This window comes from Pelecanus crispus, chromosome 2 (assembly GCF_030463565.1).
Source record: "Pelecanus crispus isolate bPelCri1 chromosome 2, bPelCri1.pri, whole genome shotgun sequence".
Classification (NCBI taxonomy): Eukaryota; Metazoa; Chordata; class Aves; order Pelecaniformes; family Pelecanidae; genus Pelecanus; species Pelecanus crispus.
Window position 1 is genome coordinate 146,681,946 of NC_134644.1, and position 24,484 is coordinate 146,706,429.

Sequence of the window (24,484 nt, forward strand, 5' to 3'; positions counted from 1 at the left end):
CCGGCACGACGCCCCCCGGATGGGGTGGAACGGGGTGGGGTTGATGCCCCAACCCCTGCCCGGGGGATCCCTCCCGGCACGAGGCCCCCCGGATGGGGTGGGGTGGGGGGGAGGGATGCCCCATCCCCGGCCCGGGGGATGCCTCCTGGCACTTCGCCCCGGCTCCCCCGAAGGAGGAGGCTGCTGCCCCGGCACAGCTCTCCCGGGGGCCAGCTGGCACCAGCACCGCGCTCCTCCGGCTCGCTCCCGGCCTCCTCCTCCACGCAAGCCCCATCGCGGCGGCTCCGCCTTCCCCGAGCCGGGAAGTGGCGGGAGGCCGTTTTCCGCGGGGAAGGGAAGTGGCTCCTCCGTGGGGCTGCAGGAGAGGGGGCGGGCCCGGGAGGCGGTGGGAAGAGGCTGGGAAGGAGGGCGAGAGGAGCAGCGCTCTGGGCTCCGCAGCGCCCGGCGCCGAGAGACGGCGCGGCCGCCCCCGGGCAGCGCGGAGGCGTCGCCGGCGGCGGAGTGCGAGGATGAGCGGCGGGGATGGTGGAAGCCAGGCGGGCGCCATCAGCTACGCCCTTCCCTCCATCCCTTCCAACAAACTCCCGGATTTGCGTTTTATCAGCCGTGGGGCTTACGGGACCGTGTCCGCCGCCCGCCACGCTGACTGGAGGGTCCCGGTGGCCCTCAAATGCCTGCAGGGGCCGCTGCTAGACAGGTAACGGGGGCGAGGAGGGGGACCGGCGGCGCGGGGCGGGGGGTGATGGGGGGGGCGCGGCTGCCGGGTGAGGGGGGGACCCCCTCACCCGGCAGCCGCGCCCCCCCCATCACCCCCCGCCCCGCGCCGGGCCGCCCCCCGTGGGGAAGGACTCAACCGGACCCGCCTTTCCCCTAAACCGGGAAGGGGGTCCTACGCTCCCTCTTTGCTCGGGACACTCCGTGAGTGCGTCCCGTCGGTGGGTAAAGCGGCCACGGGGTGATGGAGCCCGGGCTCTGGCGGGCGTGGGTCGAGCTGCCACGGCGAAAAGTGCCGGGGTGGGTTTCTCAGGTCGGTGTGGGTGTCTTGTTGGGCAGCGCTCCTCTAAATCCATGGGCAAAGGAGATCCCAGGAAGACTGATTCAGCTTGAGCCATGGCACGTACCAGCCCCGGAGCTTCCTCTCTTTCGGTCATTGAAAATGGGTGGTTTCAGTCGCAGCATGCGAGACACTAAGCAGGTTGCCTCTTGTGAAGGTTTTTTCTTCTGCGGCGCACACCTTGGCTCCTCCTCAAGGTGGGATTCGCACAGCTCGGCTTCTTTCTGGGTCTGTTGGTTGCCAACCATTTTGCTGAAGTATCAGTAGGATATTAAAATATATTAAAATACAGTCATTACTATAGATCTGTTGTTTACACAGAGAGACAGAATATAAGGAATGTATTACTGTATCTTCTAGAGATTGCTTCTAGCTCCTAGAAGAAGCTTCTCCGAGACAATGCACGATTGTTTGTTTGGGGTTTACCCCCCCCCCCCCAGATCTCACAGTACTGAGAGAAGCTAATTTAAAATAATAGGCTTGTAGGCCCCCACTTACAACTGATATTTGCCATTAGCTCTTTAACTTGTAGCAGGTATGGTTCCCCATTTTCCTGGGGCCCAAGTGACAGCATGTTTATTGTGAGACCTGTCACTCCATGTAAGGGTGCAGCTGGTAATAATTTTTCACCCATCTCTGCCTCATTCGCTCTCTATAGTGCCAATTTTTTATCATATCAATGCAAATTTGCTGCTTCCTAGGCTGTCTGAAGCCTGCCTGACTGTAAATCTGCCTCGTGTCTCACCTAGGTGTCTTTAATCTGTACTGCCTCGGGTTTCTTTGATCTAGTATAAGGCATTTAGGTGGAACAGCTTCACTCAAAATAACAAGACTTTTAGTCTTGTGACCCAATATGCTAGAATATAAGACAAATTGTTTTAAGCTATCTCACCTCTTATTCCCCAGGTGTGTATACACAGGCTTTATCTCTGAAATCTTGCCAGAATGAAATGGAATCTCAGTTATGTTTTTCAGCAGGAATATTGTGTTCTCTGATAAGTTTATTGTTGTTGGTTTTTTTCTTTAATTTAAATGTCTGCGTAAATCCCTGCTAATCGAAAATACAATGTTTATCCTCTGAGCTCAGTTGGGAGAAGACAACCAATATTATTTTTAGCCTTGCAAGAATTCAGATTAGTATGGCATCTAACCTGTGAAATTATGATGCAAAGAGCAACTGAGGTAATCAATTCAGCCACCTACCATATATCATGCAAACTTTGGAAATGCTGTCAGAAGACCAAAAGCTGTAAGAAATCTCTTACACCTGAGTCTCTCCAGCAAGTGATTTTTTGGTTGTATAGTAGGCAACATACAATGCCATTCTGTAAATGCTGTCAAGAAAAGGGAAGAGTTTTCAGTGCAATTAATTCCCCAAACAGGAAGCCTGTGCTGTGTATCCCAGAACTTAGTGTGTGACCAGGCAAACAGCAAAGCCAGTTTGGAAGCTGTTGTGGCCTTGTACTGATTTAGGCATTACTCAGTGCCCTTCTGGTATGGAGCAGACAAAGGTGAGGTGACTTCAGACACAGGAATAGACCTCGGTATGTTGCAACTCGTTTCCTGGCTACAGCTGAATCCCATGTAGATGTGCCTCACAGTCTAGGAAAACCCCTAGATTTCTCAAACTTAGTCCTTTCTGGACAGAGGAGGAAGGGAGGGAGGGAGTCATGTCTTTTGTCCCATGCTTTTCTTGAAGGCTGCCTTTTTATTTGATCATTTCCTAGAGTTTCCTATAATAGAAGCCTTTTTCCATCACATAGTTAAGGTCCAACAATTGCCCTTAATTTCACATCCATCTAAATTCAAAGTTTTCTTGTTGTAAAAGCAGCAGGCTTTAGTTCTCCAGGCTTTTCCCCATATACTCTGACAGTCTTTTCTTTGCGAGGGCTAGATCTACATCAGTGGGTCCAGACTGACGTGAGCTCTGCAGCGTGTGCCCTGAGCTTGATGAACGCAAGCCGGCTTTCACCCGGGAGCTGTATAGCCACATTAACATGGTGCTGTGCTGAGCAAATCATGAATGGGCATAGCCCTGGCTTGTACGCAGCCGTGCCCCAGCACAGCTGTATTGCTTCTGAATCAGACTGGCTCACATCCAAAAGATCAGTCTTAGGTGTGCTGTCAAAGTCCTGTGTTTGGATATCCTAGTCACATATTTGTACCTGTACCATTCTCCGCTGGTATAAAATCTAAATCTTTTTTTCTTAGAATTATCCTTCATGGTCCAAGTACCCCCACTGTCAACAAACCCATTTTTTTTCAAGAACATTTGAGATATAAGGCAGACCAAAAAGTTTATAATTTTTAGGGATAGAGGCATACTCATTCTTAAATAAAACTTGAGCTTCTTGAATCCACATGCTGCATGGTCTGAATTTGTAAAGATGTATCAAATTTGCATTTATGAGGTTTGATGTAACAGAGAGCATTCACACAGCCAAATTCAGGTGTCCAAGCATGATTAGGCTGGTTCTTTCCTGCTTCCTGTGCAACCAGGGAATGCTTTTTCTAGAGGATGACTGAAAGCAGGGGCACAATTTGAAGGAACAATTGATGTGAAAACAAAACATAGTTGGCCATTCCTTTTCCTTCAGAAACTGAAGGTGCATTCCTTTAACCCATGTTATTTTAGTGCACATTAGTGCTCACTAAATTTAAATGGTTGGAGAATTGCAAGTATTAAAACCTCCACTCTGTAGGAGATTAATATTAGGCCTCAGTGAAAACTCAGGGTTTGAAGATGGGCAGTAAAATAGGACAAATGTGGTTGGTTGTTACCATTATGGTGTGCTGGTTTTGGCTGGGATAGAGTTAATTTTCTTCACACTAGCTAGTATGGGGGTATGTTTTGGATTTGTGCTGGAAAGAGTGTTGATAATACAGGGATGTTTTAGTTACTGCTGAGCAGTGCTTACACAGAGTCAAGGCCTTTTCTGCTCCTCACACCACCCAGCGAGTAGGCTGGGGGTGCACAAGAAGCTGGGAGGGGACACGGCTGGGACAGCTGACCCCAGCTGACCAAAGGGATGTCCCATACCATATGGTGTCATGCTCAGCATGTAAAGCTGCGGAAGAAGAAGGAAAGGGGGCACGGTTGGAGTGATGGCATTTTGTCTTCCCAAGTCACTGTTACGTGTGACGGAGCCCTGCTTTCCTGGAGGTGGCTGAACACCTGCCTGCTGATGGGAAGCAGGGAATGAATTCCTTGTTTTGCTTTGCTTGTGTGCGCAGCTTTTGTTTTACCTATTAAATTGTCGTTATCTCAACCCGCAAGTGTTCTCACTTTTACTCTTCCGATTCTCTTCCCCATCCGACCGGGAGGGAGGGAGCAAGCAGCTGTGTGGGGCTTAGTTGCCAGCTGGGGTTAAACCACGGCATATGATTACACAGGATGGTGAAAAGTTGGAGCTCTGACTGTATCCTTATTTACTGAAAACATGGATGAAATGTGTGATGGAGATAGAGAGGTTTGTGTGGTACAACAAAACTGGGGAAGCTGTCTTGTAATTGCATTTGCAGATTCTCATTTGTCTTACAGTATCTTGTTACAAAAACAATGTAGTAGGACACAAATGGTGAAAGGTGGTGGTACTGCATATAGGTACATAATTTTTTTAAGAGACTATAAGGAACCCAACATTTGCTTTGAGTTTCCTAGTATTGGTATGGTAACCTTGTTTGTCTGTTTGTTTTCTTTAAGTGATAGAAGCCACCTTCTAAAAGAAGCAGAGATATTACACAAAGCCAGGTTTAGTTACATTCTGCCAATTTTGGGAATTTGCAACGAGCCTGAGTTTCTGGGTATAGTAACAGAATACATGACAAATGGGTCATTAAACCAGCTTTTACATGGGGTAAGTGTACTTACAGTCTTTAAATACAATCCCTTGTTGTTTCAAATAGATTATGATTTCCATACTTAAGGGAAGTAGTATAGTAAAGAGCATTATTAATAATATTTCAAATTAAAAGACAGTCATTATCACTAGTAGTTTTTGGTGCTCAGATAGATTTTCTGTATCCCAAAAAGACAACCAAACTCATCAGACTTTAGTTTTATTACACTTTTTCCTTTAATGTTGTGACCTATAACTGGCTTCACGTTGAATTTTTATATAGTCACTTTAAAAATCTCTGTTATTCTCGAAGTGGAAGCTGAAATACTTATGTTTACTTCAGCCTGGGTGTCAGAATTGTTGCCAATGTAAATATCACACAAAGATAAGGCTTTTTCCCTGGGTCTGAATCTTTGTAAAAACATTTGAAGATTTTGACTGTAGTTTATAGAAGTAAAATATTGCTAATCTAAACAGATATGGATATTTCTACCAGATCTTACTCTCAGGGGTAAGTTCTTCTGTGCTGAACTCTCAGCTGCTCCCATTAGCTTGGTCTGAGCATCCAGTGTTGCTACTGTAAAGCTACTGCAGTTGTCTCTCAACAGCACTACAGTCTTGTCTGTACCTTTAATCACTACGTATCTCATGCCTTAGAGAGCTCAGCTGTGTGTTTTTCATAAAGGCGTTAGCGTCAATGCAACTTTTAAGGTTTCAGTTGAGTTTTACTGAGTTTTCTTGGTGTATTAATATTTATAAAGGTAGTATTTTGTGCTTGGTTTCACCACCGCTTTTTTTTTTCCCCACAATGTCAGTTGAAGATATGATTCTTGCCTTCCTTTGTGTAGTACTTATAATCTGTGGGTTGCAAGTTTCATCCTAATCATTCCATATGAATGAGAACGTAGTAAATGTCCTACATCATGTACACCAGTCATGAACCATTACGTGAATGCTAGGGAATGGAAACATCACATTGCAAGATTAACATTTATATATTTGTTTTAACAGCTAACCAGTCTTAATGCTTGTTACAATTTTTTAAGGAGTTCATGTAATGTATGTTTTAAAAGATTAGTTTGTCCAAGCCACTTTCTTCTTATTATGAAAGTCTTTCTGTTGTTAGATCTCTAATCTGATCAGAACAGAGGATTATATTCTGGTTTTGTGGTTTTATCTTGGCAGAAGGATGTATATCCTGACATTCCCTGGTGCCTGAGATTCCGCATTCTTTATGAAATTGCTTTGGGAGTAAACTATTTGCACAATATGAATCCTCCATTGCTGCACCATGACTTGAAAACTCAGAATATTTTGCTGGATGATGAATTTCATGTCAAGGTAGAGTTATTTAATTCATATGTTCTTCAGCATCCAGAATGAGCAAAAGTGTTTTAATTATTGTAGAGAAGGAAGAATGAGGATGTGGCCATACAGAGAGTATGTAATTGTATGCCAGATGTTTTCTTCTGTCCTTGCAGATGGAACTTATCAGCTTCTTTTGAAAACACTGCTTTGCTCAAGTGTGGATTTGATCCATCTGAAAAAAAAAGCAAGCCAGAATTTAGGCTGTTTGTACTGTAGCAGTAGCTGCTACTCAATAGCAGTGACACTATTCTATGGCAGCCTTCCAAGAGTAGCTATGTCTGGCCCTTTCTGAGGAGAAAATAGAAAGTGTTCCTGTCTGGGATGCTCAGACAAGGTAGTTCTCGAGGATAGTAGATCAAATTCAAATGTTAATACCCTATTTGATATTTATCACGTAATATGTACATATATGTGCTGTTAGTGTAGTATGAGAACATGTAAAAACGTAACTGCGAAATCTGAACATGTTGGAAGATGGTTTTGTGAAGCTCCTTAGAACAAGCAAACATACATAGAGAAGTAATATTAATTTAAAACTTCAATTCTGCCTTTTAAAATATCACTGCCATGATGTGAAAAAGAGACTAAAAGTACTTCTGACAAAATGGTTAGGTGCAAGAGTTGGGGGCTTTTTGTAAAAGATCCTCTGGTTTTAAAATTTATAGAATATACTATTCAAGTAAATGAGAAATAAGAGATATTTTGCACTTAATTTATACTTGAATGGCGAATGCTTCAGTTGTTACCATGAGATGAATGGTTTGGTGAGTCCTTTGAGCAAAGATCCAGTGCTGATTTCTTCTTTCCCCATTGCAAAGACATTTTTCTTGGCAGCAAGGCACCTTACACAGCTTTGTCTCCGCTCACACCCTCAGCAGGTCATACCTCCTCCCACTCAGGTGTGCTGGTATTGCCATCTCGCAAGCTTCCTGATAAACCTGATTGGGGAACTGGCCCAAGTAATTTTTTTATCCACTCTTTTTTTTTTAATCCCTAACAGCATTGGTGTGGTCTGGTGCTCTGCTCATCTAAACAGTTGCTTTGCTGGAGCAATTGAAGGGAAGAGGTTAACTCTTGCATACCTGCCCTGCCTCCTGTATGGAGTCTCTGGAAGACTGTCCTTAGGGTTTTTAAGTGTTGTTTTGGGGTGAAGCAAGATTCTCTAAATTAGGACAGCTGGCAGGAAATGCAAGGAAGGCTATCATTCATGCCAAATAGAAGAACTATTGCATATGTATAAAAGTAACACCATTCTCAGAGTGTTTCTGGCTGTCCCAGATCTACTGAATGAGCAAGATAATGCGACCAGTTACAGTGAGGAAGGTGTGACGAGAGTGAGTTGTAGAGAAGAAAAGATTATTTTTCACTGTGGATTTTGACTGTACGCTCTCCAGAAAGCTTATTTCTGTTATCTTAGTTGCCATGGTGCTCGCACAGGCACTTTTGAAAATGTTTTTGCTCTTATGCAAACGCTGGACAAGTGCTGAGCTCGTAGCTGGCTGCTTATCTTTCTCCCTTGTATGCCAGACACTCTGCAGCTCAGCCAGCAAACTTATTCTGCCGGCCGTTTGTCTCCCTACCCATAACCTAGTCTGACATCTTGCTCCCTGGCTCATGGGTGTCTGGGAATGTAAACTGAAGTCAATTAATTCTTTATATAGATGTACTGTAAACCCTGTAGAAAAGGGAGAAGGCCCCAGAATGCACAGTAAACAAAATATTCAGCAATTTTTTTCAACACAGAATTTCAGAATATCAAATTTATTAATTCAAGATTAAGTTTCATAGTTTTGGGGGTGAGGTGGAGTGCCCTAAAATTTTTCCGTGAGACCAACTGTCTCAGGGTATCTGCAAGCTAAGTTACGTAGAGCTATTATGATTTATACTAATTTTATGCTTTTTTCACAACCAGGGAGCTAGAAGTACTCAATGGTTTTTTGTTTGCCTTTTTTAACCAAAGAAAGTGATTTTTCTTCATAGAGGACAGACTCCCATAGCAGATTCTCCAGCCATAAAGTATATGAGTCCTTCCTTAAAAAAACAACAGGATAGGGCAGTGCTATAGGGATAGCATGAGTCATGACCTGGGAATGCTTTCTGAACTGTAGCTGGTGTTTCCCGTTGCTAGGACAACCACCTACTTTTTGTGTGTCGGGTTAAAGACTTTTAGTGACCCGTTCTTTTGAGCATGTTTCAGGAATTTCTAGCAACAGTCAGCAGATAAATCCAGTTTTTCTTCTCAGAACAACTGATTTGTCCTTTCCAGATTGCAGATTTTGGCATGTCAAAATGGCGTGTCATATCCATGTCACAATCACGAAATGAAACCTCTTTGCCAGAAGGAGGGACAATTATCTACATGCCACCTGAAGATTACAATCCCAGTCAGAAAACCCGTGCAAGTGTAAAACATGATATCTACAGGTAACTCATGTTGTTCTCAAGTGGGCTTTGCAATCTGAATTCAAATTTGATTTACTGAACTTAGCCTTTAACATATTTTCAGCAATTTTATTATCTTCAGAAGTGTTGTAAGTGTATAAGCAAAAGAAATTGGGGAAAATAGAATTGAGTGGTAGCTGGATTTGATCACCTGTTTCTTTAGGAAACACTGTGACAAGTGTAATGCTCCAGAAATTAAGCTAAAACGACAGAAACAGACAGAGGAGACTGGTTTCTACAAATGAGTGTACACATAGAGACAATGTAGGGAGGGGAAAAACTGTTCGCACCGTTATCTCAATGCACATACCCTTGTAATTTGTGCACATCAATTAACATAATTTGCAGAATGTACTCAGGGGGAAGAAGAAAACATTGTTTGAAAGGGGTTAGGGAAAAACAGGGTAATGGTATTGGAGGAAGTGTTTCAAGAGATCTCCTTAAGGAGTAACTTACTTTATTTCAGGTAGATTTGCATCAGCCAGTTCTGAGTAGTAGAAGAAATAGAATAGGAAGTAGTAGTGCAGTGGCGACCCATATAACAAAACAGCAATTGCTCTTAGGATATTAGAGTTACAATTAGCTAATCTGAAAAGGCTTGGAGAGCTCAAAGATTACTTGAATGGTCATGGAGGGAATTGTCATGTGTAAATGGAGATGGAGAAGGCATGAAGAGGCATATCACTGTCCATCTCTGTTGCACTCTACCACCTTTACCTTCAGCTATCTTTGACAGGGATGTATTTTGGTGAGAGATGAACTGGTCTCAGAGGGTCTCACTGACTTCCAGGGAGACCACTATTTCTTTTAATTATCCCTTACTCTTAAAGGGCACACAAAGTTCCTTGACATTCCTGTCCAAAGAATAGAGATGGTAACATACCTGCTTTCCTCACCCTTTGATGAGAAAATCTGGATTAGGAAGACACTGAAAAGGAATAATGGTATATCATGGGGAAAGAAGTAGTAGTGTGACTTTATCCCCTCTGGCTTCTGATTTTAGAGGATTTGGAAATGTGGCTGGGGGCTTAATGAGTGAGTGGAGATGGGGAAGACAGATGTTTGTTAGAAAGAAAAAAAAAAAGTGTGCAGAGGAATAACAACCAAATGGGAGAAAATAAGAGAGAAAAGATGAGTAGAAGAGCTTAGAAAACTGGTAAATTAGGAAGGAAAGAGATTATTTGAGAAGAGAAACAGACAATATCATAGAGGGATGGCAGTTCAAGGCAGGAAGACATGAAGGCAGAGAGACAGTGAAGGCAATGACCACCAGAAAGGTTCCACAGGAAGATCTGTGCTGAGGATCAGAACGAGATGCTATGAAGCAGAAATAAGAAAGGAAAACATGAATAGTGTAAAGGAGAATCAGCAGCAAGTGGTATGCTGCAGTGTTGCAGAATTGAGAAAATAATCTTTAATTGTAGAGAGATTCCAAACTGAATGAAAGGTTGGATGTCTGATTAATTGATCACAGCAGATACAGCTGAATGTTATTGAGATATTGAAACTAATTTGTGAAGAAGGATCTTTCTTAAAGAAAGAAAATTTTTAAATAACGCTCAAGCAGCATTAACTTTTACGAAAGGAACAATTTGCCACGCCAAAAAAAATCAGCCTGCAAGAATTTCTCAGGAATGCATCAAAAGCAGAGTTTCTAACAGGGAGGACTGCTTTTATTAAAAGTTACTTGAATAAATTTTATCATTGATGAATGTTAAAATGTGAATGGAATAAGTAGTTAGCAAAGCTCAATTTATATGATTGATTTTTAGCACCTGTTATTTTGTTCTTACTTAATTTTTTGATTCTTTCTAATTGGTACCTGTTAGATGATGGAATGCTCAGAGGCAGTTAAATGTAACCTGTATGCAAAATTTGGTACTTCTTAGTGATGTAGGAAAATACTGTCTTTGTGTACAGTTATTTGAGTAGTTGAGCAAACAATTATTCTGATAAGTGTAATTCTTCATTAGCAAAAAAATAATTCTTTGCATAGTTTCATTTTTATTGCTTCAGTGGAAATTGGATTTCAATTTTTTTGAAGTAAGATTTTAAATACTTTTCAATCCATTTTTAAATGGATTTACTGAAAAAATGAAGGAGTAGAGGTAAGTTTACAAACATATGTTTGACATTGGAAATTAAGTTCTTAAGCAATGAAATATTTTTGCTCTCTCATTTTAGTTTTAGAACTACCAGAGTTATTCCTCACACTAAATTCCTATTCTTAAATAGGAAAACCAGATTTGGGGTTTTTACATTATATTATTTTCTTTTACTTGCTTTAAGTGCATTGATTTTTTTTTTGTAAATGAAGTCAATGCTTCATTTAAATGAAATAATCTAATCCAATTTAAATTACAAACTTGTTTACGGTTACCTTTTTTAATATATCCTGATGATTGAAGAGAGTGGCTAGTCTACTAAAGATGGGGCAGATTTGTATTCACTGAGCCACTTCCCATTCACGTTGATGTGAATGGAAAAATATTTCACTGGTTTGAGTAAGCAGATGTGTGTTCAGTCTGCTGGTTATAGTTCAGAGGGGTCTTCCTGAGAGTCTCTTTTGTAAAGTGGGTCTTGTATGGAAAAGTAACATCTCTCCCTATAGAGAAGATTGCATATGTTGAAAGTATGTATGCCTGGGAGGAAGCTGGAGTGTACTTCCCAGATGCCAGTCCGTATCTTACCTGATTCTGACTTTGTGTTGGGATAGAGGTGTGGGTGAATGCCATCCTCCCTGCTAGTACCCTGCTTCCCATGGGAATGTCGGAGAGTGTTGATCCAGCCTGGGGAGATGCCACAGTATTGCAATTAGGACTCTGAGGGTTACTTTGATTTGCGTACTGAGATTTAAACTACATGTACGTAATTCACAACATATCAGTAGAGCAGAGCTAATATAGATTTGGAACAGAAGTTTATATGCCATGTACCTTTTCTGTACTTAATATTACTAACTAGTTCTTGTTGAAGTCACTTGTTAAAATTCCTGCTAGTTTTCAAAAATTCAGGTCATCGTTGTAGTTAGCTATAGTCAGTCCCATGTGTGCATGCAGGATCATTTTAGTGAAATGTTTTTAATCAAATGCAAAGTTAAGCACATTGTGTTATTAAGTGTTTGTAATCTAAAATAACATCTTCTATACTTTTTATAACTTAAACAGTTATGCAATTATTATGTGGGAAGTGATGGCAAGGAAACAGCCATTTGAAGGTAAGGACGTGTCTTCCTTTAATTTATTTTTCCAACCTTATGTAAAAGCTAAACCTGAGACCTGGGTACCTAGGGACTTAATTTTAGGGGTTACTTTTTAATAAGTCAACCTGTAAGCTTGTTGAAGAACACTTTTGAGTTACTTTTCAAATTAGACTCTTTTTCCATATTAGTTTTTTTTTTTAAATTACAGTGTTGTTTCATGAATTAAAAATACATTTTTTTGTAAAAAAGGAAACATAACCTTATTTCAGTGAACTATAAATACTATGTCTGCAAACTAAATTATTCCTCCTATAGTAAGTTATTTATATTGCATATATTTCTAATGAATGCACGATGTCTATTTTGACAGAAGTTATAAACCCCTTGCAGATAATGTATAGTGTGTCACAAGGACAGCGACTAGACTTAAGTGAAGAAAGTTTATCAATGGACATTCCTCATCGAGTGCTTGTCATAAGATTGATAGGAAGTGGATGGGCACAAAACCCAGATGAAAGACCATCGTTCTTAAGTGAGTTTACCTTGCATAATGAGAAAAGATTTTTAAATTGCCAGATTTCTGTTGAACATGGTACTTACAGGGCAAGGTTATAGTCACAAAAGGGAAATGGTAAATATGTCAAGAGATACATGTGCTCAGTCTTGTTGAGTATATATGATAAGGTGTGCTTGTCTGCTTCCACCATGTCTGTAAACAAACTTTCATGAATGGAACTACGTGTGTGCCATAAAACCAAGTTGTTAGTTGGAGTCTTTTGCATTTGCCAGCTCTAGTTTACCTGTAAAAAAGCAGCATGTTTTGTTTAACTACTTGCACTTGGGTTTTTTTGTTTATTGTTGAAGGGAACTTTTATTTTAAGGGCAGGGGTGGGGGGTGGTGGGGTGGGAGTAAAGTATATTATGAGTACCGTGGGATTTATGAGCAAGCTGGCAAACACACCAACAAATCATTGCACATTAGATAAGCTACAGTGACTTCACCTTGTGTTTGCATCTCAGGATAAATCTTTTTCACTGAGACTTTATCTTCGACTGTTCCACCTCCTACATTGAGCAGGAACTGGTTGAACCCACACGCTTAACTTTCTCTTTCCATCTTTCCTTTGCTCAGCTTTTTGTCCACAAGTCCAAATATAGATACTTTCAGCCTTTTTTACAGTGGATTACAGAATTTATAGAATAAGACTGATGTGTGAGCTTGTAGTGATGAGAGTGGCATAATGTGAACTGGAAAAATTTTGGGTTGATTTTTGGAAACGTGTTTGTTGCACTTAACCGACGTACTTGGTGTATGTTGAGTCCAAATTTATCCCCCGTAAGAATTTCTCCTTAACATGCTTAATTTTGTGGTGACTTTTGCCTCTTGTTTGGCCATTGTGTAAACGTAATTCCATCAAAATTGGTGGAAAGTGGTTACCTGTTCTCAACTATGAAATTTGCTCTTGCGAGTGTTGCTGTGGTCACATACGTCAGTGTGGTGAAGCTAACAGTGGTTTATACAGCTGCCTTGTTGTGCTTGTTTAATTTGCATGTGCTTTAAAAACTTCCTCCCAACACCTTTAGAAAACATGATCCTAATTCCGTAGGAAAAGCTTAATCACCATGGAGAGGCAAAAATGTAGAATACTTTCTGAGAGTTACTAAAATACTAACTCAGTTACTGAAAGTATTCAACTGTAGAACAGTACAAAGAAAAAAATTCTATATTTTAAGTTTCTCACTGGTTAGATTGAGGATGCAATGGCTCAAACCTGAAATACTAGGGTTTTTTTAGTTGGTTCTGGTGGGTTTTGTTTTTAGGGTTTGGTTGTGTGCTTTTTTTTTTTTTAATGTTACGAGTAGAGAGGTCTGCAATCTTAAAGTTTCATTTGTAGCTTTGGTGAACAGAAGTTTGTTTATTATTTTGAAAACCTTTGTAGGCTTACTTCCTTTGAGCTGGAAAGTGTTAGAGAGTTGCTGTTCAGATAGCTTAGAAAGAAATATTCATAACTTCATTTTTTTGCATCAGTTTGGCAGAGAAAAGAATGGGGACACATCCAAACACACACAATATTTTCATGTTCAGTTTACAGTCCAAAATGAATTACATGACCATTTTTTGAGGCATTCTTACTTTTGCCTTGAGAACATTTTGAAATGTCAGGTTATTTTGGCATTAGTCTGGTTTGTGTGGTTGTAAATTCTGGATTGTTTTTGTCCAAGCAAGGAAATATATCTTTTTATAATATTTTTTTAAATCAAAAAGGATAGACACATCACAATATTTCCTTATGTATTCTTGTTTTCCTGTGTCAGTTAACTAAAGTAAAATAGCAATCAGAGTCTATGGTCACACTGAAGGGATAATTACCTGAGATATGTACTAAAGTGTGAGGTAACTTGGGTTCTGTTGTTAGTGCCGTGTCTGTAGTAAGATGGCCTTTGAAGAAAACATGCATTGCTTTTCCCACTACTTTACTATCATAAAAAGAAAGAGGAAGTTGCAAAACTGTTGCAAAATTAAGGGAAGTAAAGCTCAGTGATTGGGAAATTTTGCAATTACCATAGCACGGGGTGGGGGGGCGGAAACCAAAACACCCAAACCCCCTTTTTGTTAAATAAATAGAAAAGCTTGGTTAACCTGTCTGTTCCTCTTATAAAGAAGGGATAAAGACTACTTATTACCATGTTTCTGCATGTACTCGTAAAGTGTACCTACAATTTAACTGTAATCAACAAAAATTAACAGTGCTAGTATTTCAGTGTGCAAAATGGAGTGCCAGACCTGTAGAACTCTGTTTTAGCTGATGCAAGAAAATAAGAATCCCAGTATTGAATGTATGTCTTGAAGATACTAGTGAAAAAAAGTTAATATGGGAGAACTGTGGTAAAATTATAGTAAAAAATAAAAATATGCTAATAAGGATGCAGTGTGACGGATTGCTAGTACAGTAAATGGGTTTTGCTCAATGGGTGGAGTCCATAGAAATGCAGTAGAATTGTGATATGCCATCATCCTTTCCTGAGGTTTTGTTGTACTTGAGTACAGTTTCAAAGAGACATTTTTATAATACAGTCATCTCAAAATTTTAAATACTTAGTTTTGTAGACCTTTCAGCATTGGAAAGCAAGGGAGCATAGCACAGGTTGTCACTTGCTTATTGGATCGTTGTGTTTCTTCTTAATGTGAGCAGATGATTTTAGCTTCTCTGAGTTGCTGCTTTTGGTGAGCATGGGGACACTATCATTTGGATTCACTGGATTTGATAGGTCAGTGCCTTGACTATCACCATCTTCTCTGGCAATGCCACACAGCATCTGGTTTGGATTTTGCTGTGGTGGGGGGTTGTTTGTTTATTTTTCTCATATAAATCTCTAATAACACCTCTGGTGGAGTGGGAAGACAGCAACCTACTCTGAGGTCTTGTGCTGATCGGTCGCATTTAGCAAACCAGGCTTGTTGGATCTACCTTGAAATACAGCAAACCCACCAATCTGTCCATTCCAGGAATGCAAGACCTGCGGTCGGGCACAGTCCTCGATCTCTTTTTATACAGAGTGCTGAGGTGGCCAGATCAGGAAAGGGTTTGCTTTGGTGATGTGAAACTGTTGCATTTGTAACAGGTGAAAACAAGAAACTTCTGTTTAGCAGCATAAGTAGTTTGATATGCATCAACAGACAAATTACTTCTGTAAATGTAAGAAAGTAGCTTTAGCAAAATAAAAACAATTTCCACCTTAAATCCTTCAGCAAAGTACTCTTTCTTTGTTTAGAATGCTTAATAGACCTTGAGCCAGTCCTGCGAACATTTGATGAAATAGCTATGCTGGAAGCAGTAATTCTGTTAAAGAGATCAAAGGTAAGTGGCTTTTGTTACAGTCATGAGTTGGTCAAATAAGTTGGTAACTTTTGCTTGCTAAAAGAAATGCAATCTCCTTTGTCATTTATCTGATCTTGTATCTGGCTGAAGCATGTGTTTGTACAGAGCTGTCATAGCAGAAATTTAATATGTCTCTTCCAGTCACTATATGAATCACGATGTATTTACAAGAGTGGGAAGAAAGCAGATGTGGAGCAGATAGCTCTAAATATACCTCTGAATCCCCAGGAGGTAAATATTTTACATATTGCATTTGGTATGTTGGCATCATTAAAGATCGTGAGAGCTTTAAAAAGGTGTTAACTTAGTAAGGGGGAACTGTTCTGCAGTTTACTTTCCTATGCAGTTAGGAAAGGTCTAAAATGCATTAGCTGGGCTGGGGTGTAACAAATGCATATCCATATAGGTGAAGATAGTAAAGGTTGGGTAAGCAGAAATAAGAAAGGCATGTTTGGTATATGATCTAAGAGTGGGAAAGCCAGTCCCTCAAGGAGGAACGCAGCACACAATGTCTGCAACTTGTAAGAGACTGTCTTCTGCTCCCTTACACCTTTATGGAGCTTGTTTATATAGGGTCACATAGATTTTCTTTTACATTTAGATTCTTAGTGCTGCTTGGTTTAATTCTTACTAATAATTAAACTCATATACGAAATTGCTGTCAGCTTTGGAAAAAGACAAGTATAAGGATTACATAGATTTCTTCTGTTTTACTATATTTTAATTGTGCTGTCTATTGAGCATTTAGATAGTAGGGAAAAGACAGTGATGGGAAAGTACTCTGTAAATCATTGCAACTTTGTATTTATTTAATGCGCATTTTCATTATACAACTGGAATCATTTCAGGAAACATATTCTGGCTCCATACAATGTGATGCACTTCCTCTTCGGAGCATCTCTCCAGATATATCAAGACTCAAGTCTGTTCCCAAATGTAACATCCTCTCATCAGGTAGAGATACTAATGACTTCATATAATTTTAAGTTGTCGTCATAGCTTTACGTTCCCACTGTAACACCGCATTTGCATAGTAGATAGTTGGATCTCCATTTATGTCAGAAAAGAGAAGTGTTTTGCAAACTTAGTTCTCTGGGTAAAAAACTAGGGTATTTTAGCTCTGATTTTCTGTTCCCGTCACTTCAGAAATCCCCATAGCTCACAGCTTCAGTTTTCCTATTCAGGGTCGTGAGTGCAGAGATAGCATTTAGTTGTTCCTTCTGACTCTTGGCAGTTTAGTTAATCATTTGTGAATTACTTCTAAAGATAAAAAGGCTAATCATTTTGAGGCACTCCTAGAGCTCAGTAAACTGAAAGTTTCTAATGCAGCCCAACCTCTCAATCATTTTTGATTCAATAAATAAAACAGCTTTAATAAATAGATTGCCTTGTAAAAGTATCTGCACAGACCTTTTGTAGCTGTCACCTTTTCTGAATAAAAGTTGGCAAAATTCCCAGACAAAACTCAGTTTTGAGGTTTTGCTGACATCAGGAGCCAGAAAAATGTGATGGGACCCAGGTGGAATAGCAATATGTTGTGAAACTAAAACTGCACTTGAGTTTCTTCTCTTGAAAGAATGCAAACATATATTTCCAAAGAATGGAGCATGCTTTGGCTTTGCAGGGACCAGTGGTATGAAAGCAGGCAAGACAATTGACCTCACTGCTATAAAGTAAGGCATTAAAAAGTGTTCTGAGGTGCTGCAAAACTGGAGATATTCTGGTGGAGGTAGGAGGGCACACACAGTTCCTTTTCCAGTTCCTGTTTGAACACATCCAAAATTTTGGGCTTGTACTCAGTGTACTAGAAAAATCTAAATACAGCAGGAATTCCAGGGAAAATAAGTTACAGGAAGCTTAAGGAATTTGAGTTACTGGTGAAATTGGCAAAAAGCAAATGCAGTGTAGTTTGTCTGTACCTTAACCCAAGCGTTTATCTATACACATAGCATAAAAATCTTAAAGATGAAGAGTAACTTGTGGTTACCAAGCTTAATAGGAATGTTGTGATGAATTTTAGAAAATGGAATATTAGATTGAATATGAGCATGGACTATAAGTGTAATCAGATAAGATAATGATAAATGTCCACCCTTCTTGCTGCTGGTTCCTGTTAAAAATTGTCATATCTGCCTGTGGAGGTCATTAATCAGATTGTGGTGGTACTATTAATCTGACTGATCAGTTGGTGGTCCTTTACAGAGTCACTGCTTAGACTTTGTTGCATGTATGTATAGATACTGCAGAGCCAGTGAAAATAGTGTCTGTAAAACCATACTACAGCAGAAGTGTTTGTTATTACTTTGCCAATATCTGCATCAGGTAGTTTTATAATGGAAAGCAAGACTGACATTCTTCTTATTTTGCCAAAATTAGATGCAATTGTTTCAGGTGAAAATCTGTTCCCAGGTAGCTGCTGGCAAGAGATGAGTTTGGCATGGCACCAAGGAGGAAGTTAATGACTGTAGGTTTTAGTTGAGTTGGTTTTTTCCACCAATATGATTACTAGCTTTTGTCAGAAACTTGCTTCTTCAGAGTTAGGAGCTGTCTTCTAACTTTCAGCCTCTTCAATTTTTCTTCCCTAGCCACCTTATACACACACTTATTCTTGGGCATTGCTTTAAGCTCAAATGGCTCTTTTCCCTCTTTTCCCATTTTATTTCTGATATAGAGAGGAGTAATCCTTTAATACATTTTGTTTTGCTACACAAACAGGATATGCTCTTTTGACGTCCATTTGTAAAATAAGCTTCTTCATTCTCATGGTATCCTACTAGTCCTCCTTGTGCATGTTCTAACTTAAGTCATTGAACTAAGGCTACCAGACATCTGTACTTAATATTATGAAAGAGGTGTGGTAAATGTTTTCTGTCTGAAAAAAAATCTTTACTTAATATACCTTAGAATTTTATTTTTTCTTTCTCATAAGATCCTTTGTTACAGAATAGTCTACCTAGGGTTTTGTTTGGGTTTTTTTCCTCATCTCAATTCCAAATCATTAGCCCCAGCTTGAAGCAGAAAGTCTGAATCTCATGTTTTTGCAACTGAATTTCCACTTCTATTACTCCAGTCTTCTAGGTCAGCTAGGTTCTTTCTGAGTAACCTGGGTCAACACATTCTTTCTGAATAACATCTGCAAATTTCATTAGCATGTTTCTATTTTTTATGCTATGGTCACTGGTCAAGGTCATTCTCTCATACTAGTACAAGCCCAGTAGTTTTGCCTCTAATGTTACTAAAGTGCTGTCTGTGCCTAGACATCTATAACAATATATCTCAGCAGAGCTGTTTAAAATCCTTTTCTAAAATGATCTTTCAGTCACACTGGTTGTCTCCTAATCCTTTCTCGTTCATGCAATAGGTAACATCTGCAGCTTCACACTACATAGCTCTGCCCAGCTTACTTTCTCTCTCTTTAATGAAATGAAACGCTAGTTACTACCAGTTCTAGTCCACCATTTTTTAAATAATGGGTGTAATTTCTTTCACATTTTCCTATTCCTGCTCCCTGTACTTATAGCCATATTCTTCCACAGGTCAACACTCTGATCTAGGAATATACCCCCATTGGATGGCTATCTATAAATCCTGAGCTGTCCAGGGGGCTACCTGTTCTTATCGTGTCTTTAGATGTTAATCTGAATTCTTACATCTTCATCTCTGATTCTTAGTTAACATCTCTGAAGCTCTTTATCAAGTGACACTGCAAAAGTCTGTAATGAAAACTGTACACAGAATTAGGCACGTGCCCTGTAATTGGTTTCTCATCAGCTATTTGTCATCTCTTCTTTGAGTCATTCCTACTGCTGGTTTCATATCCATCATCTTTTTCTGCCATAAAAAATCCTAAAAATAGAAACTAATAATCTTCCCACCTGACAAAACCCCCTTTTTTCCCCTTTCTTTGCAAATGTTTACATGAAGCTTTCTTGAAGTCATACACTGTTTTGACGGACTACCAAAAGCTTCCATTGGCTTCCCACCAAATGCCACCATCGGTCTTCATGTTCTTTCCCTCCACCCGAATCTTTCTTTCAATCTTTCCACCTCTGTTACACTGCCAAACTTCATCAAAATAAATTAGTTGGCTTTCATGCTGACTCCTAGCTACCTCTCCAAACACTTGAAGGACTTATTTTGTTCTTCCAGTCCCTACAAAAATTTCTTGTCAAACAGAGCTTTTTTAAAGTTCACATCTACCGGATTTATTCTCTCAATGTTCTTTTAAAATAAAACAAGAATCCCAAACCCATGGTCAAGCCCTGGTGATATATAAGGAACATAAATGTGCTCAGAACCTGAGTGTAAGCAATAATGTGTTGTATTTGAAGTGAATTTAGGTTGTTTATGGCTTCTTTTATGGAATTGCTCTAAAGTCTCTGATGGCTGTATTTTATTTTAACATGGAAGTAATACAGCTCACCTCTTTTTTTTTTTTTTTTTTTTTTTTTTTCCTCCTTTTGTTTTTTTTTAAGATGGAAATTCTGGGGGTCTACACTCTCTCAGCAGTCAGAGCACGGATGAAAATATCTCTGTAACTCAGGGTGCCAAACTTCTTGTGCATCCATACAGTTATTGTCCCTCGTCTGACAAGAGCATTTCAGATGCCTCAAATTCTGCATCGTGTATGCTGCGGTCATCACCAACTCCTTCAGGTACTGATTTAATTCCAAGACCCACAACAAGTGTCCTAATATCAAATACATGTGTGTATGAAATGGAAACTAGAACTGTTGTTCACCTGTAAAATGAAAACAAAGCATTCTACAAATTAAGAATGCAGTAATTCTCTCCTCATAGCCTTATATTACAAAGTAAGTAAAACCAATATAAAATGTGACCTAATACATGTACCTGTAGCTCCTAGCTTTTTTTCCTCCTTTTAAGCAAACTTAATTCCTGCTGCCTTGGATCATCTTTATCCCATTCCCTTTGCTTGTATTATTTCTCCTTTCTCCTACTGCTGTAGCAGTGCTGCAGTCCAGCAGAACAGGAATAAAAGTTAGCTTGAGCTTAACTCATCTTGTTGCCTGTCACTTCTCCTTGCTTTTTAGTCCTGTCAATCTTCCTCCTAGTAATGGTGGGACAAAGAGAAGCAGCAGCTGTCAGCATCTCACCTTTAATGATCTTCTGTGTTAGCTGAGAGCCCACTGTATGATATTCCTAAGCATCATATAACTATTAAAAGTGTGCTTCCAAAAAAATGGTAACAAAAAAAAAACTTTAATGCATGATGAATTATTCAGAGATTTATTTTTATGGGCCACACAATAACATGCAACTCTATAAAGATCTGCCATATGATACCTCTTCTGGAAATATGAGAATCAGCAGCTTTTCACTGTGGGAATCCTCAGCTTGAGGAAAATATGCAGGGAACTACAGGGATGTTTCCAGTAAACTTCAATAAAAATCCCACTGGAAAGTGAAGTTACCACCTCTCTCTTTCTAGTACAATGTTGGGCTGAACACTGGAACAGGTTGCCCACAGAGGCTGTAGAATCCCATCACTTGGAGATGCTCAAAATTCAGCTGGACAAGGCCCTGAGCAACCTGAGTTGTCCCTGCAGCTGGCCCAGCTCTGAGCAGGCCATTAGACCAGATGACCTCCGTGAGGGTTCCTTCCAACCTAAATTATTCCGTGACTCAGATAAAATAAATACTCTAACCACCAAATCTGACAAATTGGTGTATTTTATATGTGGAATAAAATAGGGAAATGTTAAAAGCATGTTTAGTAGTCTGGTGTATTTCTGACCAAAACCAAGTTTTGAACAGCTCTTTCTCAGCTTGTTCTTTGTTCTATGGCACTGTTTATTGACAGACAGTTACAATACTATTTTTTTTTTTTAATCCTCTCCAATCTCAGATTTTGTTTTGGAAACCATACAACAGAATGTAGCTCATCAGTGGATCCAAAGTAAAAGAGAAGAAATTATTGATCAGATGACTGAAGCATGTTTGAATCAGTCACTGGATGCTCTTCTATCAAGATTTTTACTCATGAAAGAAGACTATGAACTTATAAGCACCAAGCCTACAAGGACATCAAAAGTCCGACAACTTCTTGATACATCAGATAGCCAAGGAGAGGAATTTGCCAGAATTATAATACAGAAGTTGAAAGATAACAAACAGCTAGGACTTCAACCTTATCCAGACATTGTATCTAATTCTCTAAGACTGCATCTTTAAATTTATTCTTTCTGTATGAAGCCATGTGAATATTTCTTACAATATGATTCTTGTTTCTTTATAGTAGTTTTATATATGCATTGCTTTGTCTTTATGGCGCCTTTGTAGAGTCTCAGAAATGACACTGAGTTCATCTAGACTGCATTTGGTGAGTTATAAATTAATCAGTTGGAGTGCCGTCATAAAGCCAAACACTTGACAGTTTTTGACTCAAGTCATACAAGTATTTTGTTTATACATGACAAAGAAAAAACATTAAATGTTCCCTGTTTTACATATTTTCTGTTTATACATATCCTTTCCTTTCACCTCACAGGATTGAGAGAACCCATCTCAACTTGGCATATTGGTTTTCTCCCTCCATCTGGTCTTTCTCATAGAGGGAGAAAAAAATCTGGGTGCTTTATTTTGGGGCTTGTATGCTGTGTTTATAATAAATTTTCTTCTTTCAGCCAGATTGGTTGCTCCTCCCAAGATACCTGAGAAGAGAGGTAGGTGGGAGGAAGTTTACATTGCATTTTTACAGGATTTTTATTATGTTTTGTTTTGGTTTTCCCATTTTGTTGCCAGGTCAAGTGCTTCAGACCACTGCATAAGAAGAATGTCAGTCCAAAAAGGATCCCAGGGGCAAGGAGGACATTGTGCTGATCGTCTTTGTTCTGCTAAGAACTGGTGCATTAGAAAGGGTACAGCTATAGCCTTTTACATTATTTGGTTACACCCACTTAAATTCCTCTTGAAATAGTAGTATGATGAGATCTACATACAGCTCACAGAAGGAAGCCTTCAGTTAATGCCTTTCACATTTCCTCAGTTAATGCCTCCCTTACCTTTGTCATCTGCCGTAAATACTTCTCATGTCATGTTGCTGGATCAAGCTTCTAACTCAATTTTATTTTTAGTATTTACATGATGACCAGTTGTTTGGTCTGTACAAAGATCAAGCATGCACTGCCCTGCCAGATTGGAAGTAATGTGCATGGGTCTCTCCTGCCATGACCTGCCTTAACCTTCTCTGGACAACATCTCTGCTGTCCTTTTTTGCCTGAAGGATGGTGCTAACAGGTTGAGGCACAAATGGGGCCATCTGAGAGGAAAAGGTATGTGGTGATTTTTTTTTTTTTTTAAGTTCATTTCAGAAAGCCTTAGTGATTTTACCTAGGTGGCTTCAAACCCAGTAAAGAATTACTGGTTTTAATTTGTCAGAAAACAACACAGGCAAATGATTTTCACAAGGACTAATAAATAATTACAAATTCTGCTAACACTATCTAAAATTTGGGGAAATCCGAACTTCTAGTACAAGAAAGCTGAAATCTACCTAACCTGCTATATAAAAAGGGGGAGATAAATGAGAAATCCTCAGTGATGGCTGTTTGGAAACCAGTGGATATGTGAGACCTGCTCCATTTCAACAATTCAAGTTTCATTGTGGATATTATTGGTTGCCAACAGCTTATTTTTTAAAATATCTGTCTGAACTTATTTTGTGAACTGAATCACAAGAATATGATGTATAATTTATGGGATAGAAAAGGGTTTTTTTAATTTTTTTAAGGTAAGTTTTGGCATGAACTGGGAATTTGAATTTTATCCTGCTTCTCTCTGAAGGCTGTAAAATTCAAACTAGATAGCTGAGACCAGGGCAATGGTGCAAGGAATGGGTGTGCCCTTTTACCAGGTGGTATGTTGTTCTTGTAGTAGGGTCTGTATGAGTTGCAAACTTTGTAATTTATTATTTTAAATTAGGTGTAAGAAGGTAAATGCACTCCTGCTATATGAAAAAAAAAAAAAAAAAAAAGGCTGAGGGTGGTCATTGGCCTGCCAGGTGGCATCTGATGTCTCATGTCTGGGGGTCTGCACCTTCTTCTATTTCCCAACTTACTGAAACCAACTTCTGCCTTGGAGCAAACAGAACTTGAACACAGCACAGATGCTATGCTTCCTAGCTCTACATGCTGTGCACAGTACATGATGATGCTTGTACAGGCTGGCAGGCTCTGTTCTGAAAGTGTGACTTGTGCTGTTGATCCTTCCTGGTGCTGCTGCTGCACCTTTGTACTCACTTGCCTCTGACATGTTTTGCAGCCTGCCAGTGTGCCTGCTGCAGCTTTTCTGCCAGCACCCCACAAGCTGCTGTTCCCCAGAGGTCATGTGGATGGGTGGAGGAGCCCTGGGGAACAGATGTGACAGATCCCACCTGTTCCAGGTGCCACCAAGGCAACTGTGGTAGTTGTCCTCCCTCCAGTCTCTTCATAGTGGAGAGGAAATGTTGGACATAAATGACGAGGACCCACTGGTAGGACACCTGGCTGAAGGAAAAGAGCATCCTGCTGTTTTCTTAAGTCTTTCTGCTGACTCTTGCCTGTCATAGGGAACTAGCTCGGGGTCAGTTAATAATGATGATAAATCTGTCCTGCAGAGTCACATTCAGGAATGGTGCTGTCATGCTGCTGGAATCACTATGGGCTGCCCCTCTTCATCTGCCATCACCCACAGGTGG

General features: G+C 39.9%; 1 protein-coding gene across 1 annotated transcript; it reads left to right on the forward strand.

The window, feature by feature from the left end:
• The first annotated feature begins 509 nt into the window (after positions 1 to 509).
• Positions 510 to 21,981, forward strand: RIPK2 (receptor interacting serine/threonine kinase 2). Its single transcript, XM_075706208.1, has 11 exons — positions 510 to 697; positions 4,758 to 4,911; positions 6,079 to 6,234; positions 8,528 to 8,685; positions 11,871 to 11,920; positions 12,276 to 12,437; positions 15,680 to 15,765; positions 15,928 to 16,017; positions 16,635 to 16,740; positions 20,262 to 20,441; positions 21,656 to 21,981. The coding sequence occupies exons 1-11, from the start codon at positions 510 to 512 to the stop codon at positions 21,979 to 21,981; spliced, it is 1,656 nt and encodes a 551-aa protein (XP_075562323.1).
• Positions 21,982 to 24,484: the final 2,503 nt, after the last annotated feature.

Coding starts and splice junctions, on each gene's coding strand:
- RIPK2 (XM_075706208.1), top strand. CDS start 510: ATGAGCGGCGGGGATGGTGGAAGCCAGGCGGGCGCCATCAGCTACGCC. Junction 12,438..15,679: donor TGAAAGACCATCGTTCTTAA/GTGAGTTTACCT, acceptor TTCTTTGTTTAG/AATGCTTAATAGACCTTGAG. Junction 16,741..20,261: donor ATGTAACATCCTCTCATCAG/GTAGAGATACTA, acceptor TTTTTTTTTAAG/ATGGAAATTCTGGGGGTCTA.